The sequence below is a fragment of the Ostrea edulis genome, chromosome 1, assembly GCF_947568905.1.
Source record: "Ostrea edulis chromosome 1, xbOstEdul1.1, whole genome shotgun sequence".
NCBI classification, from domain to species: Eukaryota; Metazoa; Mollusca; class Bivalvia; order Ostreida; family Ostreidae; genus Ostrea; species Ostrea edulis.
In genome coordinates, this window is record NC_079164.1 from 3663687 (window position 1) to 3682200 (window position 18514).

At 35.4% G+C, this 18514-nt stretch overlaps 1 protein-coding gene across 4 annotated transcripts in view; it reads left to right on the plus strand.

The window, feature by feature from the left end:
- LOC125664445 (ARF GTPase-activating protein GIT2-like) overlaps window positions 1-14331 on the plus strand; it is a 39000-nt gene extending 24669 nt beyond the window's left edge. The window contains exons 13-21 of one of the 4 annotated variants that reach the window (XM_056151038.1): window positions 548-717; window positions 1267-1314; window positions 2011-2106; window positions 4491-4646; window positions 5562-5759; window positions 6323-6391; window positions 7802-8016; window positions 8514-8577; window positions 10745-14331. In XM_056151038.1, the coding sequence (XP_056007013.1) occupies window positions 548-717; window positions 1267-1314; window positions 2011-2106; window positions 4491-4646; window positions 5562-5759; window positions 6323-6391; window positions 7802-8016; window positions 8514-8577; window positions 10745-10942 (1214 nt within the window). In that variant the 3' untranslated portion in view covers window positions 10943-14331. The remainder of the gene's footprint in view (window positions 1-547; window positions 718-1266; window positions 1315-2010; window positions 2107-4490; window positions 4647-5561; window positions 5760-6322; window positions 6392-7801; window positions 8017-8513; window positions 8578-10744) is intronic. The other 3 variants (XM_056151044.1, XM_056151041.1, XM_056151048.1) reach the window with 3 other exon arrangements.
- Window positions 14332-18514: the final 4183 nt, after the last annotated feature.

An 18514-nucleotide genomic window follows, 5' to 3' on the forward strand; every position in this document is an offset into this window, starting at 1 on the left:
CATTTTTGAAAAAGGTTTGTAGCGAATGTTAAGTGCATCGTTTAGTAATTAAACACAGGCTGTATATATCAGTAGAGGTAGAACTGGGAAGAACAACTTTAAGTGGATCCAAATATAATATTTAGCACCATGTAGAAGAATTCTTCATAGAAATTTACTTTATGTGAAAAATATTTGTGTTTGTATGGTAAAAATAGTCATCTAAATGCTATACATTTTGATTATCAAACATGTGAAATGTTGTTGCTGAATCTCTGTTGAAGAGAATAGATGTGGGTTTTTTTTAACATTAGCAGTTTTGTGATATCAGTATATACATGTGTATGTATACTTATGAATCTGATAAGTATATTGTATGTTTTCAACAATACTGTCAGCATCTGAATGTCGAGGGTTTTTTGAATATATATTCAAATTGGGAGACAATAACAAAATAATTTTCTTTCGTACTAATCTGAATCGTTTTGTAAAAGAAAAAGAAAAAAAAAAATCAATATCCTTTAGTTGGCAAGCTTTATAAAAATATCCTGACAATTATGTATTGTAGACAAATTGCCTGGTCAAGTGGTACAAAGGAAAACTAATTTTAACAGCATCGCTAGTGATGAGGAACCAATCTACGACCAGGTGGCGTCCGATGAGGATTACAGCAGCATCGATAACCTCAGCATTAAAAGTGCTGGCATGAAAGACAGTTCTCTATCCCACCCCCCAGCAGTGAGTAGATTACACATTCATTCGGCTTCACACTCCAATCACTGTCGTTTTATAGTCAGGGACTTAGGCACATTTATGTCATTACAGGCAATGATATTGAAGGTCTCCCCAAGTTCAGCAGGGTTAAACTTCTAATACATCATGATGTTTTCTGATACTTGTCATGAATATATTGTAAATATTCATAGGGGGAGGGGGTTACAATGCTATAGAATGACCTGTCATAGAGTGTATTTCATTGACTAGTCATATGTAAGATTTCAAGTCATCTTAACTTTGTGTAGGACAAGGTCTTATATTCTGGACATGTTGATAAAATGATAGTATGTACTGTCACTTTCTACTGGTCAGAAGGAGTCGCCAGCAGACATAATCTTAGGACTTCCATTTGTCTAATACCCCAATACATACTCAAATGCATTAATGATTCTTGTCATGTAAAACCCAGAGATGCCCCGAACAACATCACAGTGCACTCAGTCTTTGATGGTGTTTTAGTATCTATGTTATGTGATTACCAGAGACAGACTATTTGACGTTTTGTTTTAGAACCCGGACAATGATTCAGACACGTTGTTAAAATCGGCTGTCGAGGAGGTGAGACGTGCTGCTCTTTTTGTCACTCACTGTTCCTGCTAAATCATGGCATTTCTGACTAGGAATGTCTACGGAATGTTAACTGGCTGCCTATAACAAAATTTCCTTTTTATTATAATGTTGAGTAGGCTTTACTTTAATGCTTTATAATGACTGTATATTAAATTTTTAGAAGTATGCTTGTATTTTAGAGGAGACTCAATCTAAAAGCATTTTAACCGTTGTTTGTGTACACTTTATATGCAATGTGCAGGCATCCAAAGCAAATGATGTATGATATTATTATACCTAGTCACTGTATAGCCCCCCCCCCCTTTTTTTTTGGTGAGGATATAATTTAGGTGATTTTCAAAGATTCACCAATTGAAAATGAAAATCGCTAAATTTAGAAATATCAGTATACTTATACATTGTATGATTTCACCAAAATTTTATCCACCAAAATTTATATTATAATACTAGGAAGACCCAAGTCCACCAAATTTGTACCCACCCCAAAAAACTGGCTATACAGTATATTTTTGTGTATTGTAGCATTTTTTTTTTATCAAAAATTCTATTTTAGATTGGGTCTCATATAGTTATTTCATTATGAATACACAATATTTGTATTCTTACTGTTTGTGAATAACTTGTATTTGTAAATATCATTAACATGGACTAGCCAAGTAGTAATTATGATCTTGCAATGATTAGATTCCTAGGAAATATACAAACAGACAAACATCTGTCGGCAACCTGAGGTCAAGTGGCGACTTAGTGCAGGATAGAGTAATGAGTTTTATGCCACGTGTGAGTTTCATATCTGACCTTGACCTTTGAACTCAAACTAATACAGCATGTCACATTTCATAACTTCTCATCAAAGTCTGCCTCGTGGAGTAACATATCATAAAACTCTAGAGGTCTCCATTGCTCTTCCATATCAACTTCAGCTTGTGTATCGATCTGTTCTCTGATTAAAGACGAAAATTACATAAATAAACGTTTTAATTGTGTTCTAAACTCAGGTTCCCATGAAGAGTCAGAGAATTAAGTCGGCTGGAAATTTAAGGTCATATGGTGACCTTATAAGGTCCCATAAAAGGGTCAGCCTGACGCCTTATGTGAGTGTCCTGAATAACCTCATACTTCAGTACCTAACCCTGCCTAGTCGACATGTATTGACTTTTTATAGTACGGTCTCATACTTCAGTACCTAACCCTGCCTAGTCGACATGTTACCTAACCCTGCCTAGTCGACATATATTGACTTTTTATAGTACGGTCTCATACTTCAGTACCTAACCCTGCCTAGTCGACATGTATTGACTTTTTATAGTACGGTCTCATACTTCAGTACCTAACCCTGCCTAGTCGACATGTTACCTAACCCTGCCTAGTCGACATGTATTGACTTTTTATAGTACAGTCTCGTACTTCAGTACCTAACCCTGCCTAGTCGACATGTATTGACTTTTTATAGTACAGTCTCGTACTTCAGTACCTAACCCTGCCTAGTCGACATGTATTGACTTTTTATAGTACGGTCTCATACTTCAGTACCTAACCCTGCCTAGTCGACATGTTACCTAACCCTGCCTAGTCGACATGTATTGACTTTTTATAGTACAGTCTCGTACTTCAGTACCTAACCCTGCCTAGTCGACATGTATTGACTTTTTATAGTACGGTCTCATACTTCAGTACCTAACCCTGCCTAGTCGACATGTTACCTAACCCTGCCTAGTCGACATGTATTGACTTTTTATAGTACGGTCTCATACTTCAGTACCTAACCCTGCCTCAGTCTTTATACAGTACAGAATTTACTTTTGATAAATATATTTTCTGGTATTCTGAAAGCCTTCATTTGAATATAAAACCTCTCACTTCCTATGTCATGAAAATCAACAGACTCCATTTACAAGTTCTCTATGACTGTTTATTTGACATAGCTCTGTCATCAGTTTCATTGCCAATTTCATCACCAATTTCATCATCAATTTCGTCATCAGTTTCATCACCAATTTCATTATTTGAGTTGACCCAATGATGATGGGTTCTTATATCTATTAAATAGGAAAATTTCAAGGTGTGTGATTTTCATGCACAGAATTATAATGACTTGTTTATTGTATGTATGTATACAATGTAAGTAGATTCAAAACTTCTTATACACTAAGTTTTAGTATGTCTTCACTTAATGAATGGTATATGATGTTTGTGTGTATGGTAATGCATTATATGATAAATTGAAATGCATTATATGATAAATTGAAATGCATTATATTATAAATTGAAATGTATTATATGATAAATTGTCTTTATTAGTGTTCTAAATGCATTATATGATAACTTGTCTTTATTAGTGTTCTAAATGGTGCATCATATCATTAACTTCTGTTAGAATCAATTGTTGTAATTGTCAAACATGTTAAGGTTAATTTGGGGGGGGGGGGGGGGGTTAGTCTACTTTTATTAGCACAAAATCATATTAATGGTTTACAGCCCTGAATTATACACAACCATGTGCATTGATGTTCACATCCATATACACATACAGTATTATGTACAGTGTTATGCTAGGTCTGTCTCACTGAGTACCTTTGGAAAATAGGGAAATTAAGGGAGTTAATAATGCATGCAATGGAATTCAGATTTTATGAGGAAAGTGGAAAATATTTTCACCTTTCTTTTAAGAAATGAAATATTGGGTACTTTTGTAGTAGATTCAACTGTACTTCCTAGAGTAGGTGAGCTGTTAACAAGGTGATACGATTCATTAAACACCTATCAGATTCACGTATATAAGATGTAAAAGCAATTTTGATTGGTTTACAAAAAAATGTGAGTAGATAACAGCTTTATTATAAGATGAGTATATGAATAATATTTTTCTTATTGACAATAGGAATTGTATTGAAAGAGCCTTTATTGGGGCAAATACGGTACTATGAATTTTAACATGTGTACAATATGACATAATTACCGTGTAACTTCAAAGCCAGATAAAATGACCTAATATCCTTTTCCTTTTAAGATTTGTTATGCATAATTTCAGTGTAGTGTTCTACCTAATCTCCTTTTGTACGTTATACACATATATTCCTAATAACTGTTTTCTTTATGGTGGAGTTGAACTGTTATGCTAGAAGACCGTTACAGATCTAATTCATGACTTTGTTCACCACTAGCCCCCCTCTGTCCCCGAGGCCATGGTGGAGGGCCCCGTCTCCACGGAGGAGTTTCTACAGATGAAGAAGAAACTCTCCACTATGGAGTTCCGAATGCAGCAGATTCTGAAGAACAATCAGGACCTTCAGAGAGAGAGGGATGATCTCACACAACTCGTAAGTTAAAACAAAGAATAGTGTCAGTTATAGCACAGAGAGAGAGAGAGAGAGAGAGAGGGAGAGAGAGATGATCTCACACAACTCCTAAGTTAAAACAAAGAATAGTGTCAGTTATAACACACACACACAGAGAGAGAGAGAGAGAGAGAGAGAGGGAGAGAGAGATGATCTCACACAACTGTAAGGGAGTTATAACAAAGAATAGTGCAAGTTATAACAGAGAGAGAGAGAGAGAGATGATCTCACACTAGTAAGGGAATTAAAACATCTTTATTTTTGTTATTTCATTCTATGATCGTGAGCCATTAAGTTAAAGGTACTATCGTTATCAATATTCATACGCTCATTGTTCACAACTGCAATGGATTTATAAGAAAATATCTATTATTTCAATTGGTAAGGATATTGCAGGCAAAAACATTGGAAATGTAAATATATAGTGATATAATTCCAATGTTATTTATTGCAATTGTTTTGATTGGACAAAAATAAATCAAAATGAAAGTTTACACATCCATAAATCCAAAAACGCTATGTATACATACGCGCCTGAAAACAAATCACACATAGTGCGGAGAAAGTATTCAAATTTTTTAAATTAAATACAGGGAACGAATTGGAATTATAAGAATCAAACATTCTTTTTGAAGAATTTATCGATGTGTAATCTCTGGACATTTTACTCACAAACTTAACATAAAAGTGCTTCTCACTTTTATTCAGTTTGGGAGTAAAATGTCCAGTGTTTGCACATCGAGAAATCCTTCAAAAGAATGTTTAGTCCTATAATATATATACATACACATTAATAATTGGAGAAAATATCTTTGATAGGTTAAAGGATTGGTTTTTGTTGAAACCTTTTATCACAAGTTTCTAACTTAGATTAAACAATTTTTATTAATGAAATAGGTACAAACACTTACAAAAGAGATTTCAATTCTGAGAAATCAGACTCAGCACCAGCAAAGTCCTCCTACAACACTAGCCAATGGCTACAGTCCGGACCGAGGGGAGGAGGACGGTGCGCGTACCAGTACGCCAAGGTCAGGGACACGACCACAGTCAATGTTCGAACCTCGGGAACGGGAGCAGCGATTGTCTAACAAAGTAAGTTCATGTTCGAACCTCAGAACAGGAGCAGCGATTGTCTAACGAAGTAAGATCATGTCGGAGTCTTGATAATGGGACCCGCGATTGTCCAACAAAGTAAGTTCATGTTCGAACCTCAGGAACGGGAGCAGCGATTGTCTAACAAAGTAAGTTCATATTTGAACCTCAGGAACGGGAGCAGCGATTGTCTAACAAAGTAAGTTCATATTTGAACCTCAGGAACGGGAGCAGCGATTGTCTAACAAAGTAAGTTCATATCCTGGGGAGCAGCGATTGTTTAACAAAGTAAGATCATGTTGGAGTCTTGGGAATGGGACCCGCGATTGTCCAACAGAGGAAGTTCCTATTCAAACCTTTGGAGCAGCGATTGTCTAACAAAGTAAGATCATACAATCTTGATACTGTATGTGATGGTATAGGATTGATTATAAGCAGTGTATATGAAATGATGTGTTATATTAAGGTATATTAAATGGTATGGTATATTAAGTGTATATTAAATGATGTGTTATATTAAGGTATATTAAATGGTATGGTATATAGTGTAACTTGTCTTTCAGACTCCATCCAAAGATTCACTGCCTACAGCCTACTCTGTGTCCAATATCCATAAAACAGACGAAACTGACGTAAGTGTATATGTTTATAAAGATTCACTGCCTACAGCCTACTCTGTGTTCAATATCCATAAAACAGACGAAACTGACGTAAGTGTATATGTATATAAAGATTCACTGCCTACAGCCTACTCTGTGTCCAATATCCATAAAACAGACGAAACTGACGTAAGTGTATATGTTTATAAAGATTCACTGCCTACAGCCTACTCTGTGTCCAATATCCATAAAACAGACGAAACTGACGTAAGTGTATATGTATATAAATATCTGTTTATAAAACTGACGTAAGTGTATATGTTTATAAATATCTGTTTATAAAACAGACGTATGTATATGTTTATAAATATCTGTTTATAAAACTGACGTAAGTGTATATGTTTATAAATAGCTGTTTATAAAACAGATGAAACTGACCAACGTGTATATGTATTATATACTTTAATGGACATATTAATTAAAATTTCCCTACCTGGATCAACATTTCTTTCTAAGTCCTCAATACATTTTGATTTACTTTTACTTTGAGTCTTGCTAACATTTAACTCATCTGCAATTTTACGAGATAAACCAGGTTTTTTTCCAACTCCGTAACGTGAGTTTTATCCAAATGTTACTCTTTACATTCGGCAGTGACAACAAACAAATACACTTATAAGATGGATTTACTGTGACCACAAACCTATTTCTGAATCAGTGCAATAAAAGCAAACTAAACAGTATTTCATCACCTATACAATATCTTATGTCTATCAGCTGACAATGAACCCTAACCAAATCATGTGTAGCCATCTTTAAGAAAAATGTTTGATGTTCTCCGACCCACATATTTCAAGATGGGTAGGTAGGTTGGTTTTTTCTTTAGATGATGTAGCACGTTGATTCAACTCATGAAAATGAAGTTTACAAATTTTCTGATGTTTTCATGAACACATAACAGCCCGATAGATTTCATATTTCTCAATAAAGAGTTTAAAACATTCATTTTGTTTATAATATCCGTAAATCTTCTGAAGTTTTCACAGGAAGTTTAAACTAATATGGATGATCTGTATTTCCTGGAAACAAGTAAAAAATAGAAGAATCTTTAAACTGAAAAAATTTATCGGATTGGGGTGATTTTGACAGGTTGGAGGACATCAAAAAAATCATTTTTTTTTTTTTAATTGTTAGCCAGATTTAAACTCCAGAGAGAGAAAGCAATGTTAGTAGTGTTGACCAAATGAGATTTTAGTGGCTGTTGGTCACACTGCATAAGTAATCGTATATTCCAATTTGAATATGAAAGGGGAACGGTTGGATGGGGGGGGGGGGGTGTTCAGATTGGCCTGTGAAGGGGGGGTGTACAGATTTGCCTGTGGAGGGGGGTGTACAGATTGGCCTCTGATGAAAAGAGGCTGATAGTTGATCTTTATTTTTCAGTCAAATCGTGTGCAATCTTCAAGTTCTGGTTCGGGTGTGGAGGAGATCCAGTGTGCTTATCCCCCCGACCTTTCTCACTATGACTGTCCCAGCTCACTGCCCGTCAACCTGGACGAAGAACTCCCATCTCAGGAGGAAGTGATGAGAAAGACTGAAAAAATTACCAAAAATATTCAAGAGCTCTACAAATCGGGTCAGGATGGCAAGCATGATAGGTGGGTGCCTGAAGACCTTGTTGTCTGCAAGCAAAAAATGCCTACAACAGCAACTGTGTGTCGTCTGCAAATGAAACACCTACAACAGCAACTGTGTTTTGCATGATTGTACACATTTTATTTATGACAAGCATCATTGAGAGCATTATTGTGTATTTCATCATTAGATATAGATTTGTTTCATATTCAAAATGTTCATTGAATTGCTTTCTAGGTATTTATATTTAGTTAAAGGGGCGGATCCAGGAATGTTTGAAAGGGGGGATGTCTACCCATTAATTTTGGTTTTCAAAAGGGGGAGGGGGTTCTACCCTCAAAATGTGTTATTCTGACCTTTTTCAGCAAAATTTTCTGATGAAGGGGGGTTCTGACCCCCCTGGGACACCACCCCACCCCCCCACCCTGGATCCGCCTCATGAGTTGTGTGTATGTATATTTGAATTTGTATTTTTAAAAATACAAAGACATTGAGCAATATCCTTCTTCTCTATTTATAGCTTTGGACATTGTGCTGACAAAATCTATGACGCAGTGAAAGAAATGGCAGCATTGTTTCCAAAGGTATAAAACGAATGTGTATGGCATTAGTAAACCCGTTGTTCTAGATTCCCCCTATGTACACCTATATGGAGACTGATTCTTGTTGTAATACCTTTGTTCAATTGTGAAATTTCATTTTAGCAATCTTTCAGTTTATTTTTCAAAGGAATTCATTTTGCAGATAAGAAAGATATCGCTGTTTGCGTGTTGACAGAATTGAGAACGTGTGCATGTACACTCGCATGCTTTAATTTGCAAACACACCATTAAGTAGAGATTCTCAATATATAACTATATTTAACTTCCGGATTATTTACTAGAAAAGGAGAATTATAACTTTGTAAGAATTAGCCACTCGGAGTTTACCCTGCAGTAGAAATGAATGATGTATGTGTACTGTCTACTCCACTCATGTTGAAGTTGCCTATATAGAAATACCCATTATATTGCAGTAAGAATAAATCCCCAGTAACATCTAAATAGTTTAACATTGGTTATATTGAACTTTGGATGTAATGAACAAATTCAGATCAGTACCCTTTATATCTGAAGTAAACTGTATGTAAACACAAGTACCCTGTATTCCTGAAGTAAACTGTACGTAAACACCAGTACCCTGTATTCCTGAAGTAAACTGTACGTAAACACCAGTACCCTGTATTCCTGAAGTAAACTGTACGTAAACACCAGTACCCTGTATTCCTGAAGTAAACTGTATGTAAACACCAGTACCCTGTATTCCTGAAGTAAACTGTATGTAAACACCAGTACCCTGTATTCCTGAAGTAAACTGTATGTAAACACAAGTACCCTGTATTCCTGTGTAAACTGTACGTAAACACCAGTACCCTGTATTTTTGGAGTAAACTGTACGTAAACACCAGTACCCTGTATTCCTGAAGTAAACTGTATGTAAACACCAGTACCCTGTATTCCTGAAGTAAACTGTACGTAAACACCAGTACCCTGTATTTTTGGAGTAAACTGTATGTAAACACCAGTACCCTGTATTTTTGGAGTAAACTGTATGTAAACACCAGTACCCTGTATTCCTGAAGTAAACTGTATGTAAATACCACTAGACTGTATTCCTGAAGTAAACTGTATGTAAATACCACTAGCCTGTATTCCTGAAGTAAACTGTATGTAAATACCACTAGCCTGTATTCCTGAAGTAAACTGTATGTAAACACCAGTACCCTGTATTCCTGAAGTAAACTGTATGTAAACACCAGTACCCTGTATTCCTGAAGTAAACTGTATGTAAACACCAGTACCCTGTATTCCTGAAGTAAACTGTACGTAAACACCAGTACCCTGTATTCCTGAAGTAAACTGTATGTAAATACCACTAGCCTGTATTTCTGGAGTAAACTGTACGTAAACACCAGTACCCTGTATTCCTGAAGTAAACTGTATGTAAACACCACTAGCCTGTATTTCTGAAGTAAACTGTATGTAAACACAAGTACCCTGTATTCCTGAAGTAAACTGTATGTAAACACCACTAGCCTGTATTCCTGAAGTAAACTGTACGTAAACACCAGTACCCTGTATTCCTGAAGTAAACTGTATGTAAATACCAGTACCCTGTATTCCTGAAGTAAACTGTATGTAAACACCACTAGCCTGTATTTCTGAAGTAAACTGTATGTAAACACCAGTACCCTGTATTCCTGAAGTAAACTGTATGTAAATACCACTAGCCTGTATTCCTGAAGTAAACTGTATGTAAACACCAGTACCCTGTATTCCTGAAGTAAACTGTATGTAAACACCAGTACCCTGTATTTTTGGAGTAAACTGTACGTAAACACCAGTACCCTGTATTTCTGTGTAAACACCACTACCCTGCACATTATAATTTTAGAGATGTTATGATATTATAACTAGATAAATAAAGTGCAGTCAATAAGCAAACATGCATGCTATCTAAACTTGCATCCTACCATATCAGTGTTCCCAATATTTCTGTTAATATGATGTGAAACTACAATGTAGGTATTCCCAATAGAACATAAGATGTGATATTATTATAGCTGTTAAATTCTGTACAGTGTATGTTTTCTTATCCATATATTTAGCATGTACATATTGACAAAATAATTGTTGAAATACTAAATTCTTCACATTTTATATAGATCCAAACCTGCATTCATCAAAAACAAAACTGCAATATCTTTTACAGAACCCAAGAATCAGCACAGTTCGCCATGCTTTGAACTTACTGACATCAAGTGCTGCCCGCCTACAGGAGGAATGTCAGGACGGAATCATGGGTGACCTTGACCCTGATCTTGATCTTCCATTTAAAACTCAACAAGTGATGCAATGTGCTTTTGACATTGCCAGAGCTGCTAAAGAACTTGTAACACTGTTTCAGTGACGGTTTACCAAGGACTTCTTGAATCAAAGATCTGACAGAACTGTTATACAAGGAACATTTTCAGGGGCTCCATAGAGGGAATTGTAAATACATTTTGGTGCCAAATAGTCTGCTGGATTTTTTTTTTTTTTTTGAGTGCAGATTCAAGGAATTTGATTAATCCCTTTCAATCACTTATTTTATATGACAGTATGACATTTCTCTGAACATTTGTTTTACATAATTAGAGTCTTTTTTTAATATGTGAAATACAGGAATTTGCTTGTGTTACAGAAAAAGAAACGTTTATTTTTTGGTTGCTGATAATGTTAGGCTATTTTTGTAAAAAAGAAAAGACTTTTGCTGTCATTTTTAGGAAGCAGAAGGCAGGAGGAGAATAATCATGATGCAATATGAAAAGTTCTGCAATAAATGTTTTATGTGCCTTGTTTTGTCTTTGCCAAATTCTTAATTTATGGAGAGAATGGAAAATTCTATCAGTATTACATACGTGAGTTCATTGTCATCATTTTTTGCGTGTTATGTAAATGTAATTTTACCGAAGTAAATAGTAAAACTTTGTCATTGTTGATTGAAGGCATCATGTGAAGAAGTAGATATAGCATCGATATGAATGTATTTGAGGTTATTTCACAACTGTCTCTGTTTGTTTGAAATCTTGTTTAGTTAAGTACTGTTTATTTAATTGTTACATCTTCTCTCTTCTGGCAAAACGGGGAGAAGGTGAAGGTGCCATGCTTGATCATGACACTTGCTACAAACAGATTTTTCTTCCTCCTTTCGAAGAGTTCTAATTCTTACAGTTTTTGACAAAATTTGGGCATGTTTGAAAGTTTCTTCACTGTAGAGTATTTATTGATACATATTCATGAGCATGATGTACCTAGAGCAATTGTTTAATCAATGTTTGAAAAGAGTTCAAGCGATTACAAAGGGTCTCTATATGGGAAAACTCTGAAAACAAGGACCCAATTTGATCAACTTGACTTTTTGTACAGAAATATTTACAAACAGAGAAGTTTGATTTGTTTGTAGCAAGTGTCCTCAGTGGTCATCATTAAGTCTGTCAAAAACTGTGAAACTTGGAACTCTTCAAAAGGAGATAGAAAAATATTTAACCAGTGTCTTTAATTCAACATGTTACTTCAGACTACACGATAAAGGATGAGAGACGCACATACAATTTTTTTCACGTGCGCAACATGTATTCCCTATTACGATGTTAGAATAATAACTAGACTTAATTTACTGCATGATATTAAAATATTTGGAGTGGAAAATATTTACTGTGATATAGTTGTGTAGAATACCTATGGGAACACTTCATGTTTTGTTTCTTTATCATACACTGAAGCTAAAATAATAGTGCTTGTTAAACAAAAATGGAATGGAAATTGAGATTCCTTCAGCAGTTGAAAGAAAATTGAAAGAGTAATCATTTTTTGACAATTGTAAATCTACTTGTACACCAAAAAAACCCATCCTGAATGAATGTATGTAACTGTTTAACGATGTAGAGATGTTTATAAATTTTTTAATTTGTGTATTGGAGCCAATCTTGCATGAAGCTCAGAATTAATCTAGTCATATTGTTTCATCCATACTATCACTGTATATTTATTTTAGTCACAAAACTTGTCTTGTTACATATCATGTATCTGCATTATGTTTATCAAAGACCATTCATGTCGTCTCTTTAAGTAGCTGTATGCCAGCTAGACCATTCATGTCATATGTTAGAAGCTGTGAGACAGAAAGTAAGAATGAGGACAATTTGTAAGGTCTTGAATCTTTTGCCGTACTGTAGATTCCTGATTTTACTTTAGTACATGTACTTAATATCACGATATTACTCATCAATTTCAAATAGCGAGAACTTGAATTCGTGAGGGTACCGTTGATAATCAGCAATATAAAAATATAAGCGAGTAATTTTATTTCATGAATGGTGCTTCTCGATAAGTTACGCGATGATGAATAACTCGCGTATATTTTGGAATCTACAGTATATATGCACTCTCAGTCATCGAGGAGGATCGTAGTACGCAATTTCTGAGTTTTCAAATTGTTGTTGCCCTTTGACTCATCTGTACAGTGAGACACAAAAGTTAATTGTGTAAATTCACAGTAGGTATAAGTTTATCACAAGATGCATTTATTTCTTATGGGAAAAAATCAGCTGCTGTGTAATCCCTCAAACTGTAGAGGGACACAAATTAGGCAAGTTTATTAATACAGTAAAACATGGTTATAGTGAACCTCCAGGGCCAGTAAAAAACAGTTCACTATAACCAAACTTCATTGTACAGTAAAATACGGTTATAGTGAACCTCCAGGGCCAGTAAAAAACAGTTCACTATAACCAAACTTCATTATACAGTAAAATACGGTTATAGTGAACCTCCAGGGACAGCAAAAAAACAGTTCACTATAACCAAACTTGGCTATATCCAGTACAATTGTCATTATTTTCCTCACATAGGGCATTAAACCTCATTTCGCAGTGGTGTGAATTCAATATTAGTGTGTTCATTATAAGTGTGTTCTACTGTATTCTAGGATAAAATATCTTTCACAAATAGTCAAATTTCATTCTCTGCTAATAAGTATCAATCAAGTTAATGTGGAAATAAATAATAAATGTAAATTCAATGAAATGGCGTAAACAATTTTGTTAAAGTCATTAAGATGTTCCTCAGGCAGATACAAACAGAAATCATTATCATCATACATCATACACAATTCACCTACACTCTGCACCCAGCCAAGTGTTCAAGGGAATACCAATATCTCAGAAATTGCGTATTATTTGTATTTTTGCAATACTTTATTTTGTAAAGAAATGCCGCCTATCAAGAAATCGGTGAAAGTCCCTTTATACACAGTACCTGATAGCGAGAAGTAAATATGGCTGTATTCAGTTTTCTCTATTTATAATGGATTCTACAGATTTTTAAAAGTTAATTCATAAGCAGTTTAATACTTGGAGGATTTTTTTTTTTTTAATTTTTAGAGATTGAACAAAGTATAAACTATAAAACTTTTAGTTAGTATTCCAATATACCCTTCACGTAATGGTTATATATATATATCTATCTATGTTTTATGTGTACAATCAGATGTGTTTGTAAGAGAAGCAGAATGCTTGTGCTTGAATAATACTCCAGGAGATTATCTTGTGTCCCAGTGTAGGTAGTGTGGTAGTGTAGACCCATGTAGCATAATACGAGGACGGTCCGTTCTGTAACTACCCTAGCTTTCACGGTACTATTCTCCATTATGTTGTAATGCATGTTGTCATTCAATGTAAACATATTTTATTTTGTATTGTTGATAGAAGTTATCAATAAACATGGATATCAATAAACAAAACAAAGAAATATGAGATAGAACTTTGTTGGTTTCCAGCTTTCTTTCAATCGGTACCTGTTCTTTGACCATTTCTCCAGTGAGTTCTGGAGCAGTTTCCACCAACAAAAATGTTAAGGAGGAGAGTGCCACCTTAGATGCATCTTCGAAAGTCGGGGTTTTTCGGTCCTCTCCGCTCCCCAAAAACCGAAAAGCTTTAGTTTGCGACGTACATGTACCTTTACTCCTAAATAGGGGGGGGGGGGGGGGGGGGGGGGGTTGGGGGGGGGGGGGTTGCAGCTCTCAAAATAACCCTTTCAAAATGGTCAAACGAAAAGGGGGAGTTAGAGTTACAACCCCCATTAGTTCCCCCTCTCAGTCCGTCACTGGAGCGTTACCTTTGTCCAGTATATAAAGACAAATATAATGCAACCACGAATGACGCCTGTAATTTCAATACAGATTAATTAGATAGCAATCCTTTATTGTAATATTGTGAAGAGTTCCGATAGTCCTATCAACCCGTCATTGATACCCTTTTGGTAGCGGATTTTCCTGAATACATCAACAAAGAGCTAGTGAATATTTTAATTTATAGATATTAATTTTATTTTTATTTCAAAGATAAACATACAATTCTTCTCGATCATCTGAGGTTTAAACATTTTTTATTCAGAACTTTAATTTAAACTCTCTAAAGATTGTTAAACAAAGCGAAAGCTCGCGCGAAACGCCCCGCTAGTGTTTTTAAATTATTCTTTGGCAAAAATTCAACTCTTTCAAGTGATCCCTTTCCTGCCTAGTCTCTAGTATTTAGATAACTTCAAAAAATATCTCTTCACCAGTGAAAGGTTACAATTCTTGAACACGCATATTTGAAATTTTCAAAATGTACGAATTGGAGAGTAGAAGATCCGAGAATATCTACTTTTAAAAACACCATGGCTTACTCCGGTGTGCCGGATGAATACTGGAGGGGATCTTTTCTAACGGAGTTTGGCTGTAGGTCCCCTCTTGATGACGTTGTTTGTCAGATAAGTGCGGTGGATCACCTTCCAGACGGACGCATCGTCGTGCTGGACCGCGCCAACTGGACCATTAAAGTGTTTGACTTGGAATATTCTCTAGTGGGATGCCAGAAAGTTGTCAACAATTACGAACCTCGTGATATGTGTATTTTAAACAACAACGTGCTTATAATATGCGCTGATACGTTGATAATATATGAAATCATTGAGGACGAACAGAAAACATTTATAGCCGAGTGGACCCGCGTCAGCCTCGATGTGAGCGGCATCAGCATATCGACCAATGGCGATGAGATCTGTGTCATGGGGTACGTATACCCCTCGCAGAAAAAGATTTTGATTCTCAATGTTGAGTTTGATGAAGCGGCGTCGTTTGATGTGTCGGAACTGTTTTCGGACTCTAAGTGTCCTATCTGGTCGTTACTAAGAACCAACAGAGACGAACTTTGGATCTCGGACCAGTTTGAATTTTGTGTGTACTGCTTTCCTAAATATGGACTAAAACCGCGGTGGGGCTGGCAGTCCGAGGAACAGCCACGTGCTTTAGTGGAAGTTTTCAATTCGGCTCTTGTGGGGTGTGAGTCGGGGAAGATTATGCAGGTAACCAACGGATTTCTGGCCCACACTGTGGTGACCACGGGGTGTTCTCTGATCCAGGGTCTGTCGTTCAACAGCGATAATTACACCCTAGCGGTGTCCGATGCCACAGGACATGTTCGAATTTTTGCGTTACACAACGAAGAGGTCGAGAAGGGCAAAAGTGGCGATAGTGATTGAAACATTGAGTTAATGTGAATCATTGAATTTTTAGTTTTTAGCTGTATTCGCGAAAATGTAAGTTTCGCGAATTCAGCACACTGTGAAGAATTTTAAGATTGAAGATGAATTGAAGAAAACAAAAATCATTGTTATATGAACACAGATACCATGCCTACTACAGCAACTGCTTCTCCATCCAGATATCTGAAAGTTTATGTCTATAGAGAAGTTTCCAATATCTGAAAATTTATATCTAGAGTAGTTTCCAATATCTGAAAGTTTATTTCTGGAGTAAAGTTTCCAATATCTGAAAGTCTATTTCTGAAGTAAAGTTTCCAATATCTGAAAGTCTATTTCTGAAGTAAAGTTTCCAATATCTGAAAGTCTATTTCTGAAGTAAAGTTTCCAATATCTGAAAGTTTATTTCTGAAGTAAAGTTTCCAATATCTGAAAGTTTATTTCTGGAGTAAAGTTTCCAAATATCTGAAAGTCTATTTCTGGAGTAAAGTTTCCAAATATCTGAAAGTCTATTTCTGGAGTAAAGTTTCCAATATCTGAAAATTTATTTCTGGAGTAAAGTTTCCAAATATCTGGAAGTTTATTTCTGGAGTAAAGTTTCCAAATATCTGAAAGTTTATTTCTAGAGTACAGTTTCCGATATTCTGACAGTTTTTTATACGTGCACAAATTCAGCACAGCTTGCACACAAAGTGTTGTTCTTTTAATTAAATAGCAGATAGGAAATGATAAGACTCGTTCATCCTTTTTGTACCTGGACATCGATAAGAGCAGTAACTAGTATTTTCTGACCACAAACTGTGGGCCTCCGTCTCTATGGTCACTGGTCACCCAGGGATGCCGATGACCCTCTAAATACGTGCAATTGTGTATATGTAGTACAGTTAGATAGCGTCCATCCACCTGGTAGAAAATTATTTCTACTAGGTGGATGGACGTTATCTAACTGTACTACATATACACTTGATACAAAACAAAGAATTGATAAACACACACACAGATCGATCGATCGATCGATCGATCGAGAGAGAGAGAGAGAGAGAGAGAGAGAGAGAGAGAGAGAGAGCACTAGCACTAAAAACCAACAACACTCAACATCCATAGTGTCGGATCTGAATGTAAATACGAGGTCAAAATAAATAAGGAGCTCTAAAAATGACCAATGACACGAACATGAAATTGTCAAATTTTTTGGACGGCCTGTCCCCTCTTCAGGACGATAGAAAATTTACATAGAATAGAAAACTAAATAAAAAAGCAAACTAACACTAAAACGGATAACAAACAGAACGGCTAAATATTGAAATTATCGAGTGTAATATGGGGCAGTGAAAACGTCTGTTCTAAACGTCCGTCAACACTGAACTGCCTAGTGTTATAAACCTTTAGAAGAATGTATATAATGACTTTATTTAACGTAAGATTTAATTAGTTCAGTTCAGTCTACGTTATGGATCCGACTTTTATAGATACAATGTAGGTATCGGGTATTACATCAGATGTTGATAGATGCACCTTAACATATTTTATTGGATGTTGATAGATGCACCTTAACATATTTTATCGGATGTTGATAGATGCACCTTAACATATTTTATCGGATGTTGATAGATGCACCTTAACATATTTTATCGGATGTTGATAGATGCACCTTAACATATTTTATCGGATGTTGATAGATGCACCTTAACATATTTTATCGGATGTTGATAGATGCACCTTAACATATTTTATCGGATGTTGATATAAATGTACCTTATAACATATTTTATCGGATGTTAATAGATGTACCTTATAACATATTACTTTGAGCACGACTTCTAGTAGCTTTGTCCATCACAACTTTTAATTTAAGCTGTATTCATCACTTAAAGACTCGGTGATAGAATTTATCACTAATAGAATTTATAAGAAGTTTAAGCAACAAAAATCCATTTTAGTTTAATCATATTATGTTAGATAAGGAATCTAGACATTATACCATGTTGTTATACAGTTTATTCCGTCTGTTGTCGTGTTATGTTTATGTAATCAGAAGTGTTGTATGAAAGGTGAAGATAACGAACAGTGATCAATCCCATAACTCCTATAAAGGTGAAGATAACGAACAGTGATCAATCTCATAACTCCTATAAAGGTGAAGATAACGAACAGTGATCAATCTCATAACTCCTATAAAGGTGAAGATAACGAACAGTGATCAATCTCATAACACCTATAAAGGTGAAGATAACGAACAGTGATCAATCTCATAACACCTATAAAGGTGAAGATAACGAACAGTGATCAATCTCATAACTCCTATAAAGGTGAAGATAACGAACAGTGATCAATCTCATAACTCCTATAAAGGTGAAGGTAACGAACAGTGATCAATCTCATAACTCCTATAAAGGTGAAGATAACGAACAATGATCAA